The sequence below is a fragment of the Akebia trifoliata genome, chromosome 3 (genome assembly GCF_017979445.1).
Source record: "Akebia trifoliata isolate Shusen 1 chromosome 3, ASM1797944v1, whole genome shotgun sequence".
NCBI classification, from domain to species: domain Eukaryota; kingdom Viridiplantae; phylum Streptophyta; class Magnoliopsida; order Ranunculales; family Lardizabalaceae; genus Akebia; species Akebia trifoliata.
Window position 1 is genome coordinate 40,065,752 of NC_141377.1, and position 17,810 is coordinate 40,083,561.

At 37.8% G+C, this 17,810-nt stretch overlaps 2 protein-coding genes across 4 annotated transcripts; both read left to right on the top strand.

Annotated features, from left to right (window-relative positions):
• The first annotated feature begins 3,671 nt into the window (after window positions 1-3,671).
• On the top strand, window positions 3,672-9,962 carry HSL2 (HAESA-like 2). Of its 3 annotated transcripts, none has more exons than XR_015176640.1 (3): window positions 3,672-6,497; window positions 7,069-7,219; window positions 8,052-8,191. XR_015176640.1 is itself a non-coding variant. In XM_086435278.1 (2 exons), exons 1-2 carry the CDS (start codon window positions 3,932-3,934, stop codon window positions 8,426-8,428), a joined length of 2,943 nt encoding a protein of 980 aa, XP_086291404.1. In that variant the 5' UTR covers window positions 3,679-3,931; the 3' UTR covers window positions 8,429-9,962. The 3 variants fall into 3 exon arrangements, 1 of the variants encoding a protein (XP_086291404.1); XR_015176641.1 differs by having other exon boundaries at window positions 3,673-6,497; window positions 7,110-7,219; XM_086435278.1 differs by lacking the exon at window positions 7,069-7,219 and having other exon boundaries at window positions 3,679-6,497; window positions 8,052-9,962.
• Window positions 9,963-11,444: 1,482 nt separating this feature from the next.
• On the top strand, window positions 11,445-15,159 carry LOC147406923 (tubulin alpha-1 chain). Its single transcript, XM_086435279.1, has 4 exons — window positions 11,445-11,686; window positions 12,725-12,959; window positions 13,841-14,211; window positions 14,316-15,159. Exons 1-4 carry the CDS (start codon window positions 11,594-11,596, stop codon window positions 14,970-14,972), a joined length of 1,356 nt encoding a protein of 451 aa, XP_086291405.1. The 5' UTR covers window positions 11,445-11,593; the 3' UTR covers window positions 14,973-15,159.
• Window positions 15,160-17,810: the final 2,651 nt, after the last annotated feature.

Consider the following 17,810-nt stretch of genomic DNA (forward strand, 5'->3'; position numbering starts at 1 on the left):
ACCACACTATCTTGAAATCTTACTAAGAATGACTTAGAAGAATAAACTTCGAAATGTAAAAATATCTTGCTCTAAGACTAGTCTTTTCTCATAACTCTCCGCTCTGCGACACGTGCAACCAAATAAAGGTAATTTTGTAAATTTAAGGATGCTCAATACAGTCTAATGTGATTGGTGGGTCCCGGATCCTGTGTGGAAAAAGTCCAAGTAATTTTTTTTCTCCAAAATGTAAGGTCTCGTTTGATAATGCTGTCAACTTTTACTATTAGATCTTACGACTAAAAACAATTGTCAGAAATAACTATAAAAAGTTGATATACTAAAAAGTTTGTTTGATAGAATTTTGTAAAAGTATTGTGTTGTTTATCAGAATTTGGTAATTATTATTTGATACAGTTACTAAATTCTATTGTATTCTGGTAAAATGATCAGAATACCCTTAATGTTGATAATGCATCCAATGCACAAAAAATGACTAGAATACCCTAATAAATATATAATTACAATATATATTTAAATATAATAAATTTATAATAAAAAATTATAAAAATTATAAATTAATTTCTGACGCTTTCCATTATCAACATCCATCTAACAATGGTCACCATCAAAACCCATTTAATGAATAAACATGTACATGCACAACAAAAACAGGTATTACATGGTATCCATATATTTAAATTCGATATACTAAACAAGTTAATATGAATTAAACATGAAATTAAAACTAATTTTGATTTTATCAAAGAAATATTAATCAATATATATAGTACATTGTTTGTTTGCTATAAAGTTCATAAAAAAATGATCAAATAAACAAGACATCGATTTTCTTAAATTGTGAATCTATTACAGTAAAAACCATTAATTGTGAATCTAAACCCATTTAAAGTGAATCCATTACAATTGGTGCTATAAATCTATTACAATAAAAGTATTTAACACCCAAATCATGAAGTCATTACAGTCAAACCATTAAACCCCAAGTCATTACAACCAAATCATTAAACACAAATCGTGAAACCATTACAACCAAATCATAACTTTATTAGACACGCAATCAAAGCAAATAATAATCCCAAATAAAAAAAAATCACAAATTGAACAAGATGGGTAGGGTTTCGTCGTTTCATTCAAAATCAAAAATAAAAAATAAAAAATAAAAAATCATATTTTGAATCACCTTTGAATGATTCACGATCGTCCTTGTGTTCTTCATCGCTTGACATTCAAATGGAAACAATGGCAGCAGTGTTCTCACAGATACAATGGTGGCAAGGTTCGAACTTAATAATGATAAGGGTTTACTATAGGGAAGATGGGTTTATTTTGATTATAAGATATTTGTTATCTTTTGGTAATTAGTATTAGGGTATAAAGGTTATTTTACTTTTAACTTAAAATTTGCCGTTTCTTCTCCCACATATGCAAATTGAAAAAGCTCCAATTTACCGTTAGATGAAGCTGTGGTTCAAAAGCCAAATTTTTTTTTCTAACGCAGAACGCGTCACCAAATTGTGATTGAAAAGCAAAAATGACATAAAAGCGCGGTTGAAAAACTTTATCAAACAGCTTTTAAGTGTTTGTTCTGGTGGAAACTTGTCCTTTTCTAGGGTAACATAAAGTAAGGGATAATCCAAGACTTACCAGTCACGACTGTTCAAGTTACCTTTCCATGGAAGTGACTGTAACTGAATTTTGTTCCTAATTTTATTTTTTTATTTTTGAAAAATATTTAAGTAACATTGAATTTGACATCGTTTCACACACTGCTGATGTGGATGTGTCTATAGAAGCATGGATGTTTTCCATGAGATACAGTGAGAAGCATCTATAGTTCTGTGCACGCCAATTTCCCAATCAATGTCAATTTCAATGTTACTCCAGCGCGATTTTTTTTATTTTTTTTATTTTTATTGTTGGAGAGAGAATTTAATCTCTCAGCAAGAGAGTTTCCTTTCAATTTTGCGTGTTAAAAAAGATAACAGAATGATTGGTATAGATGCCCAATTAGACCAAAACAAAAGAAAATTTGGAAGACGTTGGGATCAATCATCAATCAAAGTGCAAACAGAACTGAGGTGGTGTGCCACGTGTTATTTGTCTAAGACTCTCTCATGATTCTTGTGAGTTGCGATTTTCTAACTGGAAAATTGAAAATTTTTCACTCGGTATGTACATCACTAATGTGGCTAGGGCACAAAATCATATATATATATATATATATATATTTTTGAGATACTAAAAAAAAGATCAATGATTTTGTGTCCTTGACATGTCAATTAAGTATAGACTGAGAGAAAATTTTCGAGTCAAAAAATCTTTATCGGTCTCAAATATCTCCCATGATTTTCTAAGGAAGGAGGGTGTGTGGACTTGTAACTACGCTAAGTTTGGCTTTCTCTTTGGTCCTACTCGATTTCGTCTAGACACCTACTTTGGCCTCATGAGTTGAGTTTTGTACTGACATCTTATGGGATTTTGTATCTGCCATTAAAGAGTGCATGATATATTCTCAAGGTACATGTTTTATTGTGATCATTAAATTTTATATTTCAAGTATAAAAGAATTTGTACTTTTTATGAACCATGTGGTTCCTACTCTTAAAATATCATAGTATAATTTTTGAGAAACATTTTCCTTAATAGTTTGGTAAGATTTTTGTTCAAATAAATTACCATATCAATAATCCAATACCACAACCCTCTAAACATCTTAGAAAAACTGAGATCCAAAACAAAAAATAGAAATCAATTACAATTTCTTTTGAATTTATCCAAAATAAAATATAAAAATAAGACTAGTTGGACTCTCTACTTCTACCAATGTCGCTGTTTTCCTTGAATAAAAATGGAAAATGTTGAGATGACACAATAGGAGATATAAAGGTGAGAAAAATGATGTGATGGCACGGTCATAATCGTAGATGTTTTTCAATTATATCTCTTAGAAAAGTATTTATGGTAATGTGTGTGACACCACATCATTTTATCACCTTTGTGTCTTCGTTTGTGTAACCCAGCATGACTCAATAAAATTACAATTTGAAATTCTTTGAGAGGTAATGGAGGGAAACGTCTGAAGCTTCACCACGACGCTGTTGTGACTCCCAATTTAATGTTCCCGCTGCAAAATACAGAAGTTCGATAATATAAACAGCCAAAAAAAAAAAAAAAAAAAGAGTTTCTGGTGAAATATCTAAAATACCCTTACATTTAATACTAACAGATTCCACTACGTAATAAGGGCAGTAAGGTAACTTCAATTTAAGTCCAGGTTCAACCTCCAGTAACTCATTCAAAGTTGTATCGGACTTTTCAAACACTCCCCACCCCACCCCACCCATAAATCTTGCGTGATTCCCATGATCTAATCCCAATGGGAGCGCTCTTTTATCCTCAAAACGAATAAATGGGACATACTCGTCATTTTAAGCAATTGAAGAGGCAGGCGTTGTCATTTTAGTGGGTCTTCCTATTGTATCGTGCCATGTGCCAACTCTATGGGGTCCACCGACAAAGAATATTTAGCCCAATCTTTCAGTGGGCTAAGCTTATTATAGATGATTTCTACCCACTGATTTCATCATTTCCTATAGAATCAAATCAGTCAATGCAAGACAGCAAGAGTGGCTGATTTGATCATTTTCTCCATCAATAAAAGAGTGGAAATCTAGAATTGGATAGCAATATAACTCCCTGTAGTACAATATTGTAACTCCCTCCTCCTTCCCGAAACGCAGCTTTTTCCATGTGAGTACTGAGTGGTAGTACTGTTATTCCCGGAAAAAAGACCTCGTATTTGTCACCATTTCCATGCAAGAGAACCTTCTATTCCAATCCGTTACTCTTACATGTTGTTTTACTAAAAAAATATATTTTTTAAACATTCAAATAAATCTCTCTCTCTCTCTCTCTTCTCTGAGGGAAAATGGGTCATCAATATTGGTTATCCTGTTTCGTACTCGTAATCCATCTTCTTCAAGCAAGATCGATGACACAAGACGCCAGAATCTTACTCCAGACCAAGAAAACTTACCTTGAGGATCCTAATGGCCGCCTCACAGATTGGATTCCATCCAACAACAATCCATGTAATTGGACCGGCATTGCTTGCGATCCTCTGACACTCAAAGTTATCTCTATCAATCTATCCGGATTAGACATTTCCGGTTATTTTCCGGCTAGTTTCTGCCGGATTCCGACGCTTCAGAACCTCTCCCTCGCTTACAACTTCATCAATGGGAGTCTTTCTTCTAGGTCGATCTCTTTATGTTCTCATCTTCACAATTTGAATCTCTCTAGCAATCTTTTTGTCGGAGAATTACCTGGATTCAAAGCAGAATTTGCTACCTTGCGCTGGTTGGATCTCTCGAGTAATAATTTCTCTGGCGATATTCCTGCAAGTTTTGGTCGATTTCCGAAGCTTCAAGTGCTTGAACTCTATGCGAACCTCTTCGATGGCGTAATTCCATCCTTCTTAGCGAATCTCACTGAGTTGGTCAAGCTGGATCTCGCTGAAAATCCTTTCACCCCATCTCCATTGCCATCAGAGATTGGAAACCTAACCAAGCTCGAGAATCTCTGGCTTGCAGAGACGAATCTCATTGGAGAAATTCCAGAGTCAATTGGACGACTTGCAGCGCTCACCAACCTCGATCTGTCTCAGAATCATCTTTCAGGTAAGATTCCTTTTAGTATTGGAGGATTGAAGAACATCTTTCAGATCGAACTCTACTTCAATAAAATCTCCGGAGAATTACCGGAGAGTCTTGGAAATCTGACGACGCTGCGATCTTTCGACGCATCTCAGAACCATCTCACCGGGAAGTTGCCTGAGACGTTCGCCGGATTGCAACTCATTTGCCTCGGACTTAACAACAACCTTCTGGAAGGTAAGATTCCGGCGATTCTCGCTTCAAATCCAAACCTTGGAGTGCTGAAGCTCTATTCCAACAGATTTTCAGGAACTCTACCTGGAGATTTAGGCCGGAATTCCGAATTGTATGATTTCGATGTATCGACAAACCATTTAGTGGGTGAATTTCCTCCTTTTCTCTGTCACAGAAAAAAGCTCCAACGTGTTGTAGCTTTCGAGAATCGATTTTCCGGAAATTTGCCAGAATTCTTCGGAGACTGTGAAAGTCTTGATTATGTGAGGATTTTCAACAATGACTTCTCTGGAGAAGTTTCTGATCGTTTTTGGAGTCTCCCTAATGTTGAATTAATAGAAATAACAAATAACAGATTGGAAGGCCGGATTCCTCATGCCATCTCCGGTTTTCGCCGTCTGACGAAGTTACTAATATCTGGTAACCAGTTTTTCAGCCAAATTCCGGCAGATATCTGCCGATTACAAGAACTTACTGTCATAGACGCCGGAAGAAACCAATTTTCCGGTGAGTTACCGGAATGTATTACTGAAATGAAGAAATTACAGAGCCTAAATCTTCAAGAAAACATGTTTTCCGGCACGATTCCGAGCAGAGTAAAGTCGTGGACTGATTTAACGGAGCTGAATCTATCAAGAAACAGATTTTCCGGTGAGATTCCCAGCGGGCTTGGGAGCTTACCTGTTCTAACTTATCTCGATCTCTCTCACAATTTCCTATCTGGAGAGATCCCAAAGGAACTTATGAACTTGAAGCTCAATAAGTTTAATCTCACTTCCAACAATCTCTCTGGAAAAATCCCTCCTGGTTTCGACAACAATTTTTACCTCATGAGCTTGATTGGAAACCCTAATCTCTGCAGCTCACATCTGAGCTCTTTCCATCCTTGTTCGAAAACCAACACCACCACCTGGTTTTTATTAGCGGTTTTGCTTAGCTTAGTTTTATTACTTCTAGTTTCTGTTTTCTGGTTTTTCAAGAGCAAAACCAAGATAATTGGCGGGAAAGTGAAGAAGCCATGGAAGCTGACGTCATTCCACAGACTGTACATTAACGAAGAGGAAATATTTGGATCATTAAAAGACGAAAACCTAATAGGAGCCGGTGGGTCCGGTAAGGTTTACAGAGCGAGACTCAAAACTGGTCAGATTGTTGCAGTTAAGAAGCTATGGGGAGGTAACAGAGAACAGGAAACCGAAAGGGTTTTCCAGTCAGAAGTGGGGACCTTAGCGAGAATTCGACATGGAAATATCGTAAAGTTGTTGTTTAGTTGTACGGGAGAGGATTTTAGGGTTTTGGTTTACGAATATATGGAGAATGGGAGTTTGTGGGAGGTTTTGCATGGAGACAAAGGTGGGGTTTTGTTGGATTGGGGAAAGAGGTACAAGATAGCAATTGGTGCGGCTCAGGGATTGGCATATCTTCATCACGACTGTGTACCTGCTATCGTACACAGGGATGTTAAGTCGAACAATATTTTGTTGGATGAGGAGTTCTGCCCTCGTGTGGCGGATTTTGGGCTGGCGAAGACTTTGCAGCGTGGGGGAGGCGAGAGCGAAAACGCCATGTCAAGTGTTGCTGGTTCCTGTGGTTATATTGCGCCTGGTGAGTTCGTTAACTTTGAACCTAAAATCCCGTGGTAGTATTGTTCAGTTTAGGCATTAGAAGTAGAAACAACCCCCACCCCACCCCCTTCTTTTATTTTTCTCCCAAAACCCCATCGTCCTTAAACACTTCAACCCAAGGTTTTAAAACTTGGTTTCGCTTCTTGCCTCGTCCATGCCAGATATCCACTCACCTCGGACGAGTTTTCCGATAAGTTTGAGATGTCTCGTTAAAAAAAAAAAATGAAATATGAACGTGGGGTTTAATATCTCATCCGAAAAATTGACTTGTCCATCTGTCTTGTCCATGCCTGATACCAAGACAACTTGGGCGATACGTCTTGGTCTTGGACGAGTTTTGAAACCATGCTTCAACCACAAAGTTTCTTTTTTGGTTCTTTTTAAAAGTAGGGTTGGCTTCTGTCTTCAATATTTTGGGGGAAAACCCTTGATTTTCTCCCTAAAATCCATCCTCTTCAACTTCCCTAAAAATTTTCTAGTTATATAACGATGATAAAATTTAAGGACTTTTGGCAAAAGGTTGAGGATGAGCACAATGAGGTCATTTTCAGGTGATCTCAGTATGAAGACCACAAGTAGAACATGCCATTAGTTTGAACACACGTAGGGACATATCTCAAATATTCACCAAATCTCGGAGGGATATGTTATGAGTGAGGGAATGTCTGCCCTTCTTCGCCCTTGCTTAATCTTGGCTTTTCGGTGAGTATTTCGGCCGTCCTATAAGTGAACTCTTCTCATTTTAACAGTAACAACACTATCAGTGCTAGATTACATACCTTGGCCTTCTCATGAAATAATATTTGTAAGAATTGTGCAGGAGTAACATTGAAATGTACATCGATTCTCACATTCTAATGTGGTGGTACACATAACCATAGATGCATTTCATTCGTATCTCGATGAAAAGCATCTATGGTTATATGTGCACCACCACATCAGAATGTAAGATTGATGTACATTCGTATCCTATTTATGAATTTCTCAGCCCTCAATCCCTTTGAATCTGGAGTTTTCCCTTTAATTTCAAAAGATTTGGTAAAAAAATCTCTTTCCTTCTTCAATGAGCTCTATTCTTACCTTGTCATGTGTCATTTTGCTAATTATTCACCTTTATATTTACGGATGTATGTGATAATGAGTTCTGGGGAGTTTCCTCACGAGGCTAGAAAACGTTATCAGGATTTACTCTATGTTGCTCATTTGAGTCAGATTTTACACCATGCCTTATAGTTTATATTCCCCATAAGTTATTGTTGTCATGGTTTGTGCGGTGGGGTGGGGGGATGAGGGCTGACCATCCCTCCAAGATCTAATGGTTAAGCTATGTAGTTCTTGGACCTGTAAAAAAGTGAAAAGCTACCCAGTTCTGGATTAAGAACAATTAGTTTATTCTAATTAATCTTTTGAAGTTTCATTATGTGTTTAACAACCACTGGTCTTTGTATAGCTAGTTATGCGTTTAACAAGCATAGCTACAAATAGGTCTTCACATAGTTAGTTAACAAACTCACATTGTGTTGGACCAATGCAGAATATGCTTACACACTAAAAGTGACTGAGAAGAGTGATGTCTACAGCTTTGGGGTTGTGCTAATGGAATTGGTAACTGGTAAGAGACCGAACGATTCCTCATTCGGGGAGAACAAGGACATAGTGAAATGGGTAACTGATGCTGCTTTAGCCTGTCAAGAACATGAAAGTGGGGGTCTAGGCTTGAATTTGCGACATCTCATGGACCCCAGAATGAACACATCTTCATGTGATTATGAAGAGATGGGGAAGGTCTTGAATGTGGCTCTTCTTTGTACTTCCGCCTTTCCCTTAAACCGACCCTCAATGAGAAAGGTTGTTGAATTGTTGACAGACCGCAGAAATGTTTTTTATCCTACAATGCCTCCTCGGAAATGATGCAACAGTTGCTATTTTGTAGATCAAAATTTTCACTCCAACTTGTTTCCTGGGATATGTCTGCATTTTTTGGTAAGACAAATCCCACTCTAACGTTAGTGTTTAAATCTTCATTTGTTGCTTAGATTTGCTCTGCATCTTTTTTCTTAGGGTCTTGTTAACGTGTGCTCTTAGGTGTATTTAATGCACTTTAACATGTGCCCGAATTAACAAGACCCTTTGTCTATACCTACTGAAAAAGAAAGGGTATTGGTATTTTGGAGATGTTTCTTTTACTGGTAGTGTTTGAACTTTAACTTTGATGTATAATTATAGTTGAAGGTGAGACTTGTTTTGTCGTTATTTACTTGGACCTTTCTCCTTTTGTTCTTTATTTCAATTTCTAGATAATTTACTCGAGGACAAGTTCATTCAAAAGTGATAGCTTTATATTAGGTTTTCAGATACATGTTTTCAGAAAGCAACTTAAGTGGCAGTTTTGTTCAAATTTCATTTTGTTCTTTCATCATAGATTTTTTTATTTTATTTTATTTGGTCTCAGAACGCTTAGTTTACCTCACAAGTAGGCTAATTCCATGCAACAAGCAAATACTTATTGCAAAGCAATGTCACAGATAATATAACTCTATCAAAACATAATCCCTTTCGTGCAGTTGCATATCATTCATGTACCTTTGATTCTGCCAATGATTGAATTCTCAGAATCAATATGCATTGTTTTTTCTTGATTTGACAAAAAAAAACTGTTTTTGAAAAAAATTTAGTCTAATATTCCTTCCTCTCTGAACTTTAAGCCCACACTTGGTGGATCTTCATATAAAAAATCCGCTTCATGGATCATTTCTAGCAATTGTGGATCTGAGCTTTTTCATCATGAACCAAAACTTTGTGCTAAAAACTCTTGGAATTCAAGCCCTAGATGAATGAATAGAAATCATCAGTCAAATTCAAACTGTTCTTTGGTTGAAAAGTTCATAGGTCAATGTGCCAAAAATAGTATACCTTACGGAAATATTTATGTGAACATGGGGACATGTAAATTCAATCAACGCCTCAGATTTCCTCCTTTCAATATTCTATTTAAAACACTATGGTATCCTTAGTGGGCCGATGCAATCACTTTTAATGTGTGGAAGAAAAACCCATAAACTTCTAGTCTGCTTATTAGAATAGCGTCTTAATGGGTCAGGCTGGCCCAATGGGCTTAGACCCAGCTCGAATGATAGGTGACGGACCAACAAGTCTACGAGATAGGGATATGGATTAGCTCTGGAAGTAGAGATGTTGATGATGGCTGCAGGCTGTTTTAGCTCTTCCTTATGCAACACATATGTCCTTAGAAAACTAGGGTGTCAATGGACTGGTGCTGGGTTTGTCTTGTTGTCAACTATCAGTGAATATGATCTCTGTGATGGGCCTTACGAACGTTCCAACCCCAGATCAATGGTCCAAATGTTGTAGGGTCCAAAAATAAGAATAGCAAATTTCAATTAGTGAGATGCAAATTGGAACATTATGGTGCAGCTTTTCCTTTTGTAATCGCCTACTTTTTACTTCCTTTGTTGGAACTTACATGAAGACCATGTCTTAAAATCTGTAGGTGCATAATTACACCTATTGACGTGGACCAATAGGAAAAGGAAGCTTTCACGTAGCCTCTATCGAATGAAAAGGTTGAGTTAGAGTGGACACGTGTTGAATTATCAATGTTAATGAACTCAATTAACTAATGAGTGGTTTAAGTAGGGACCCTTACATGTCAACTCTTTGAGTCTTAGAGAAGAAGTCTTACAAAGTGACATGCAATGATCTACTTGTCCATCGCACAGTTCAAAATGTGCCGAGCACGTTCCTTTTTTTCGGAAGTTATGTGTTTAGAAATTTTAAAAAATCCTTTTAGTTGTCAATTTTTTTAGAAAATCAGTCTAATCTCTCGACTATCAACACTCCAACAAACCTCCATAAAAGACATACGTCATATTCAATTTTTAATCTTTTGTTCCTTTTGTCAAAATCCTAAAAGATGAGACTTTCGGACGAAAATGAGACGACATCAATGTTCAAAAAATTCTTCAAATTCACAAGAAATAACCTCAAGAGCATAGTAGAAAAACCCTCACACGAGGTTCAAATCAAAATCTTGGCCATTACTACTTTGTCTCCAAAAGTACAAAATCTACTGCGTGAGCAAATCCCTTGTAAAATGAGCCACCAATATCAGTTGACACAAACTAGTTTCACTAGGTACATGTTTTGAAAAATTCATCAAAAAACAATGTTTCAAAATCAATTATTCCTTTCTAACATTTATAATCTCATGACATAATATATGAAATTGATGGTGAAATCTAAACCAAAAAGAAGATATTTCGAGTGTTCTATACTTTCCTTCAAGTCAATTATGTATCAAGCAGTTACAATGCTCTCTTCCTTTACCATTTTCCCATGATTTATAAATGGAAAATATATATGAAAGAGCTGAGATACATTCTCATAATTGCTCCGCCGGGAAAGGTGGGGCGCATCTTGAATAAGAGTGGGCCTTAAGTCCAAGATCTCAACCATTGCCCCGAGAAGATGTAGCCCACCAATCAAACACCCTTGATCAATAAGTCGATTTGCCAACATTTAGACAATATGCCTTAGGGTTCATTGACGAAGATCAACCTCATCTCCACAACATAACACCTGAGTTCGACTTTGAAGCGGGCAACCCGCTTTAAAATGTGAAGGAACTATTTTCGTTGCAAGACACGTGACGTTTTGATTTATTTCACGCCCCTACAGTTTTGACTAAATTTCAAATACATCCTTGGAAATGCCACGTATGCGTAGGTTCCTTCAAAATTTTGAACGACAAAGCTTTTTCCATAACAACTCTCTTGAAAGAAAAAAAAAAAAGTAGTCAGTTACACTTTCAAAATCATGGTTCTTCGCTGGCACCTGGCAGTCGTTTTTAACCTTAACCAGGGTTAATTAACCACATTTAAAACTTCTCCCAATATAAACTGAGACGAAATGCGCGAGACTTCGCATTTGAGCCTCTGATCTGAGGGCGTCTTGATAAACGCTTATTTTTTCGCTCTTCTCAATCTCATCTCGTCTCGTCATCTTCCTTCGCATTTCTTTGCATATAGTTTTGTTTGATTGTTCGTTTCTGCGAAAATGAGAGAGTGCATTTCGGTCCACATTGGTCAGGCTGGTATTCAGGTTGGCAATGCTTGCTGGGAACTTTACTGCCTCGAGCATGGCATTCAGGTATGATTTCTCTAGATCTGACTCAATTATAGGAGTTTTCTCTTTCAATTCTAGTTGATCTCTTGTTGTTTTCCTTCTAGATGAGTTTATTTTCTCTTTCTGTGTGTTTGAATGAGATAGTTGTTTTTTCGATTTTTTATTTATCATTTTCACTAGATCTAAGGTTCTGCGACTTTGAATGTCGCAGATTTTTTAGAAAATGTTTATTATTAGTAGATTATATCTGTAATTCATCAGATCTTGGTTTTCTTTTTCTCGTCCGTAAATCTCGTTCTGTATCTGTACTCATGTTCTTTTGTTCTATTGTTGTTGATGCGAGAAATCCATTTTTTATCATAATGTAGTTGATATTTTATCAGATCTAGTGTTTTACCGTTCAGATACCCCAGATCTATGAAGAAATGCTATTTTCTTTCGTTATTTGCTGATGTTCATCTGAAAACGTGTTTTATATCTTTGTAGTTCTTCGGATTTGGAGTTTTCCTTGATAAGTAATAATCGATTTGCCCTATTTTTGTTTCCTTTTTTTTTTTTTTTTGTATGTGAATATTTTCTCTTTGATTTTGGTCTTCTATTTGAGTTTTGAACGAGTCAATTAAATCTATTTGTGTATGGATGCTTTCCTGCATTTGTTATCCGTCTAGTTTATCTTGAGTTATTGTTTTTTTTTTGTTTAAATCTATTTCCACTTATCTGTTGGATCACTCTGAATGTTTTTATGTTTTTTTTTGTAGATCTAGGGTTTCTGCATTTGGATTATCCAATTATGTTGTCCTTTGATGAACTTTACCTGGATCATTGTGATCTTTTACGTGATTTTCTATTCTAATCAGATCAGTATAGGATCTTCATTGTTTACAATTGCTTGGATCATAGCCATCTTTTGTCTTTAATGATCCAGGGTTTCGTTTCTGCTTGGTTTCATGCAGTTAGGCATCATCCTGTCACAATGTGTTTTGTTGGGTTACAATTTTGCTCATTTTCATTTATGCTGTTTGTTTCCTTCTGCCTCTATTACAATTATGCCTTCTTTCGCAGCCTGATGGCCAGATGCCAAGTGATAAAACAATTGGTGGAGGAGACGATGCATTCAACACTTTTTTCAGTGAAACTGGTGCTGGGAAGCATGTCCCTCGAGCTGTTTTTGTAGATCTTGAGCCTACTGTCATTGATGAAGTGAGGACTGGAACATATCGCCAGCTTTTTCACCCCGAACAGCTCATCAGCGGCAAAGAGGATGCTGCCAACAACTTTGCCCGAGGCCACTACACCAGTAATTGCTTTCTCCTTATTTCCATTTCAGGCTGGACTATTTGCACCCACCTTTTTTCCCCATCTCGCCCACTTAGGCCCTGCTTGGTACTAAGTAAATCATTTGCAAATGCAAATGATTTGTTAGAATCTAATTTACAGATGCTTGGTTACATTCTGAAATTTTTTTGCATTGCAAATTATTTGCATAAACCTCTTAAGCCCTTCACAAATTTCCTCAAATAGTTTGCAGCCCCAAAGGTACTACAAATCCTTTGCAGGGTACCAAACAGGACCTTAAACGTGATTTTATAAATTACTTGCCACACCCACTTAAAAAAGGGACTATTTTTTTTGTTCAGTAGGAAGCTACTGAAAATTTTTATTGTGACTTGGTAGGGTCCTACCAAATCCATCTGAACGGACTCAGTAGGAACCTACCGAATCTATGTTGGCAAATTCAGTACTGACCTACCGAATGAAGCTTTATTTGTGTTTTTTTTTTTTTGGCTACCAAGATTTTCAAACAACCCCTAAATTAGTAGTTGAGGTTTCCACGATCATTTCTAAACCTACATTGCAAGCTCTATGGGTATTATTTCTTCTACCATAAAATCCTTCTTGAAACTTACGTAGATGCAAAGAAGAAGAAGAATATGTGTGTGTGTGTGTGTGTGTGTGTGTGTGTGAGAGAGAGAGAGAGAGAGAGAGAGAGAGAGAGAGAGAGAGAGAGAGAGAGAGAGAGAGAGAGGACTGAAACACATTTGGTATGGGATTGTGGGTGAAAGCAGTAACGTGGGTAAGACGAGCAAAAAAGTTGGTGCAAATAGCATGTATGCTTTTTTTTTTTTATTACTTGCATGCTACTTGTTGGATACTCAATTTTCATTTGTTTGATTTCAGTTGGCAAAGAGATTGTTGATCTCTGTTTGGACCGTATTCGTAAGCTTGCAGACAATTGCACTGGTCTGCAAGGCTTCCTTGTTTTCAATGCCGTTGGTGGTGGCACTGGTTCTGGACTTGGTTCGCTTCTCTTAGAGCGTCTATCAGTTGACTACGGAAAGAAATCAAAGCTCGGCTTCACGGTTTACCCCTCACCCCAAGTTTCAACTTCTGTTGTGGAGCCTTACAACAGTGTCCTATCGACTCACTCTCTTTTAGAACACACTGATGTTGCTGTGCTTCTTGACAATGAGGCCATCTATGATATCTGTAGGCGCTCCCTTGACATTGAGCGTCCCACTTACACCAATCTCAACCGTCTGGTCTCTCAGGTCTAAATCATTGATACTTCAGAATATTCAATTTCTGTTTTGATTAAACATTATGAAAGAACATACATTTCTAACTTGCTTTTTTTGTGTGTAATATGATTCAGGTCATTTCATCGTTGACTGCCTCTCTCAGGTTTGATGGTGCCTTGAACGTGGATGTAACTGAGTTCCAGACCAATCTGGTGCCATACCCCCGAATTCATTTTATGCTTTCCTCCTATGCTCCTGTCATCTCAGCTGAGAAGGCCTACCATGAGCAGCTCTCAGTGGCCGAGATCACCAACAGTGCATTTGAGCCCTCATCTATGATGGCCAAATGTGACCCACGACACGGCAAGTACATGGCTTGCTGTCTGATGTACCGTGGTGATGTCGTGCCCAAGGATGTGAATGCAGCTGTGGCCACCATCAAGACCAAGCGAACCATCCAATTTGTTGATTGGTGCCCAACTGGATTCAAGTGCGGTATTAACTACCAGCCACCAACTGTTGTTCCAGGCGGTGACCTTGCCAAGGTGCAGAGAGCTGTATGCATGATCTCTAACTCCACCAGTGTTGCAGAGGTGTTCTCTCGCATTGACCATAAGTTTGACCTCATGTATGCCAAGCGTGCCTTCGTGCACTGGTATGTAGGTGAAGGGATGGAAGAAGGGGAGTTTTCTGAAGCCCGTGAGGATCTTGCTGCACTGGAGAAGGATTATGAGGAGGTTGGTGCTGAGTCTGGAGAGGGTGAGGATGGTGACGAGGGAGAGGAATACTGAGAGGGGATGTTTTCTCACTTGCATTTGTTTCCCTTGCTTTCTGGTATCATCATGTTTTCTTTTAGTGTCAGCAGAGTTGTTCAGGTCTTGTGCTTTGGGTGGTAAGGTGTTTCTATGTGAACTAATGCTTTCATACTTGGGAAGCAGCTTGTTTGCCTAAGAGTACTGCATGGTTTCTCCAGCTTTATCTACTGCTGGTATATATATATATATATATATATTTTTTGAGGGACGTTTGGAAAACAGGCTGAGAAACCAACGATTATGAATCGTTGGATTTGGCTTGTCTAACGACATGGATTACGTCTTTTGTTTTAAAAAAGATTTTAAGTATTTTCAGAAAACTCCCCATATTTTTCATTATATTAAAATAAAAGACAAACTCACATCTTCAATACGAATTATTCTCTCTTGCTCTCTATAGATATCCAACACACAGAGAATCTTTCGAACCTCATGAATCTCTCAATAGGAAACCTAAAAAAATGAGGGGATAGAAGTTCTCTCTTTCTCGATCAACGGCTGCAAAGTCTCTCTTTCACGATTCAAGCTCTCTCGATCACCAAAGGCAGCAGAGAGAGTGAAGTTCCCAAATCTTGCAGTTGCCATCAGTGTCAATCCCCCCATGAATCCAAATCCAAGATGCGGGAAATGATTAGTATCTGGAAGAGGGGCTGTTACAGGTCTCTATCTCACGATTCGAGCTCTCTCGATAACTCTCTCTCGATCACCAAAAGCCGCAGAGAGAGTGAAGTTCCCAAATCTTGCAATTGCCATCGGTGTCAATCCCCCCATGAATCCAAATCCATGATGTGGGAAATGATTAGTATCTGGAAGAGGGCTGTTTCAGGTCTCTGCCCAACCGGATGATTGGTAATATCAATTCCAGGAATTGACTTAGCCTTGGATCTGTGGGTGTCTTTACCATAAAGAGGAACCAATTTCTCCTCTTGTATGAGGGCCTTACGAACTGGGCACTCTTGGGAATGTGAGTGAATATGAATACACTTGTAAACACAAGGCCTGCAGAAAAGGTGACCACAAAGAGTCACGATTGGGTCTTGAGCTAATTCTAAGCATATGTTGCACTCAAAATTACCAGCATCATTACTACCACTGCCTGAGCAAGGGCTTTGGGGTGGTATGCTGGTTGATTCCTCAAATCCAGTAGCCACTCCCAAACCCTAGGGAACGTCAAATGCTTGTAAATCATAGGTATAAATGCTTAATCGACACTGAAAAAAGAAGAAAACTACTCTGTTTGTTGGATTTCTGTAGAGAGAAAGAGAAAGAATATTTCGTATTGAAGATGTGAGTTTGTCTTTTATTTTAATATAATGAAAAATGTGGGGAGTTTTCTGAAAATACTTAAAGTCTTTTTTAAAACAAAAGACGTAATCTATGCCGTTAGACAAGCCAAGTCCAACGATTCATAATCGTTGGTTTCTCAGCCTGTTTTCCAAGCGTCCCTCGAACCGTCACCTATATATATATATAGGGAAATGTTCAGCACCCTAAGTTTTACCACACACTTTAACAAATGTTTTTTGTCCTACATGGGTTAGAAGTTTTGGAATGAGCTGATTTTTGGTGAGGATGATCTCTATGATTAGAAGATCATCCTCCCCAAAAATCAGCCCATTCTGAAATGTTTAGCCCCATGTTTACACGTTGAAAAATCCTGGACCGTCCATTTTTTGTAAACCATTTTTGATGGGGTTAGAAGTTTTGGAATGAGCTGATTTTTGGTGAGGATGATCTCCTCACCATAGAGATCATCCTCACCAAAAATCAGCCCATTTCAAAACTTCTAACCCATGTAGGACAAAAAACGTTTGTTAAAGTGTGTGGTAAAACTTAGGGTGCTGAACGGGACCCATATATATATATATATAGGGAAATGTTCAGCACCCTAAGTTTTACCACACACTTTAACAAACGTTTTTTGTCCTACATGGGTTAGAAGTTTTGGAATGAGCTGATTTTTGGTGAGGATGATCTCTATGATTAGAAGATCATCCTCCCCAAAAATCAGCGCATTCTGAAATGTTTAGCCCCATGTTTACACGTTGAAAAATCGTGGACCGTCCATTTTTTGTAAACAATTTTTGATGGGGTTAGAAGTTTTGGAATGAGCTGATTTTTGGTGAGGATGATCTCCTCACCATAGAGATCATCCTCACAAAAAATCAGCTCATTCCAAAACTTCTAACCCATGTAAGACAAAACACGTTTGTTAAAATGTGTGGTAAAGCTTAGGGTGCTGAACGGGACCCATATATATATATATATATATATATATATATATATATATATTATTATTATTATTATTTAAAGATTAAGAGGATTTTAGGCAGACCCCCAACCAGAGAAAAAGAAATTACATCCCCTATCATAGGCATGCCCACTAGCTTCCTTACAGATAAATATTCATTAGATCACTAGGGAGATCCAATATCATACTACTACCTCAGGGAGTCATGAGAAATTAAGAAATCTGCTGCTTGGTTGCTTTCCCTTAAACAGAAGCTGAATTCAATCCTTAGGAAGTGAGTTGCTCTACTCTTGATAGCTTTAACCGGCCTTTCTTCTTGCCAAGGCACTTCACTCTTCTCATTGATGCACTCAATTGCGACTTTGGAATCAGCTCGGACCTTTAGGGAAGTTATATTTAGACTGGCAGCCATAGACATTCCCTTCAATTTGGCATGTAGCTCATGGAAGAGGACTGACCTCCCTTGGGTGCTCTCAGCAAAAGCTCCTATTGTTTTCCCACTGTGGTCTCTAATGATTCCTCTCTCCTCCAACATCATCTCTAAAGGATTCATTTGAGTTGAG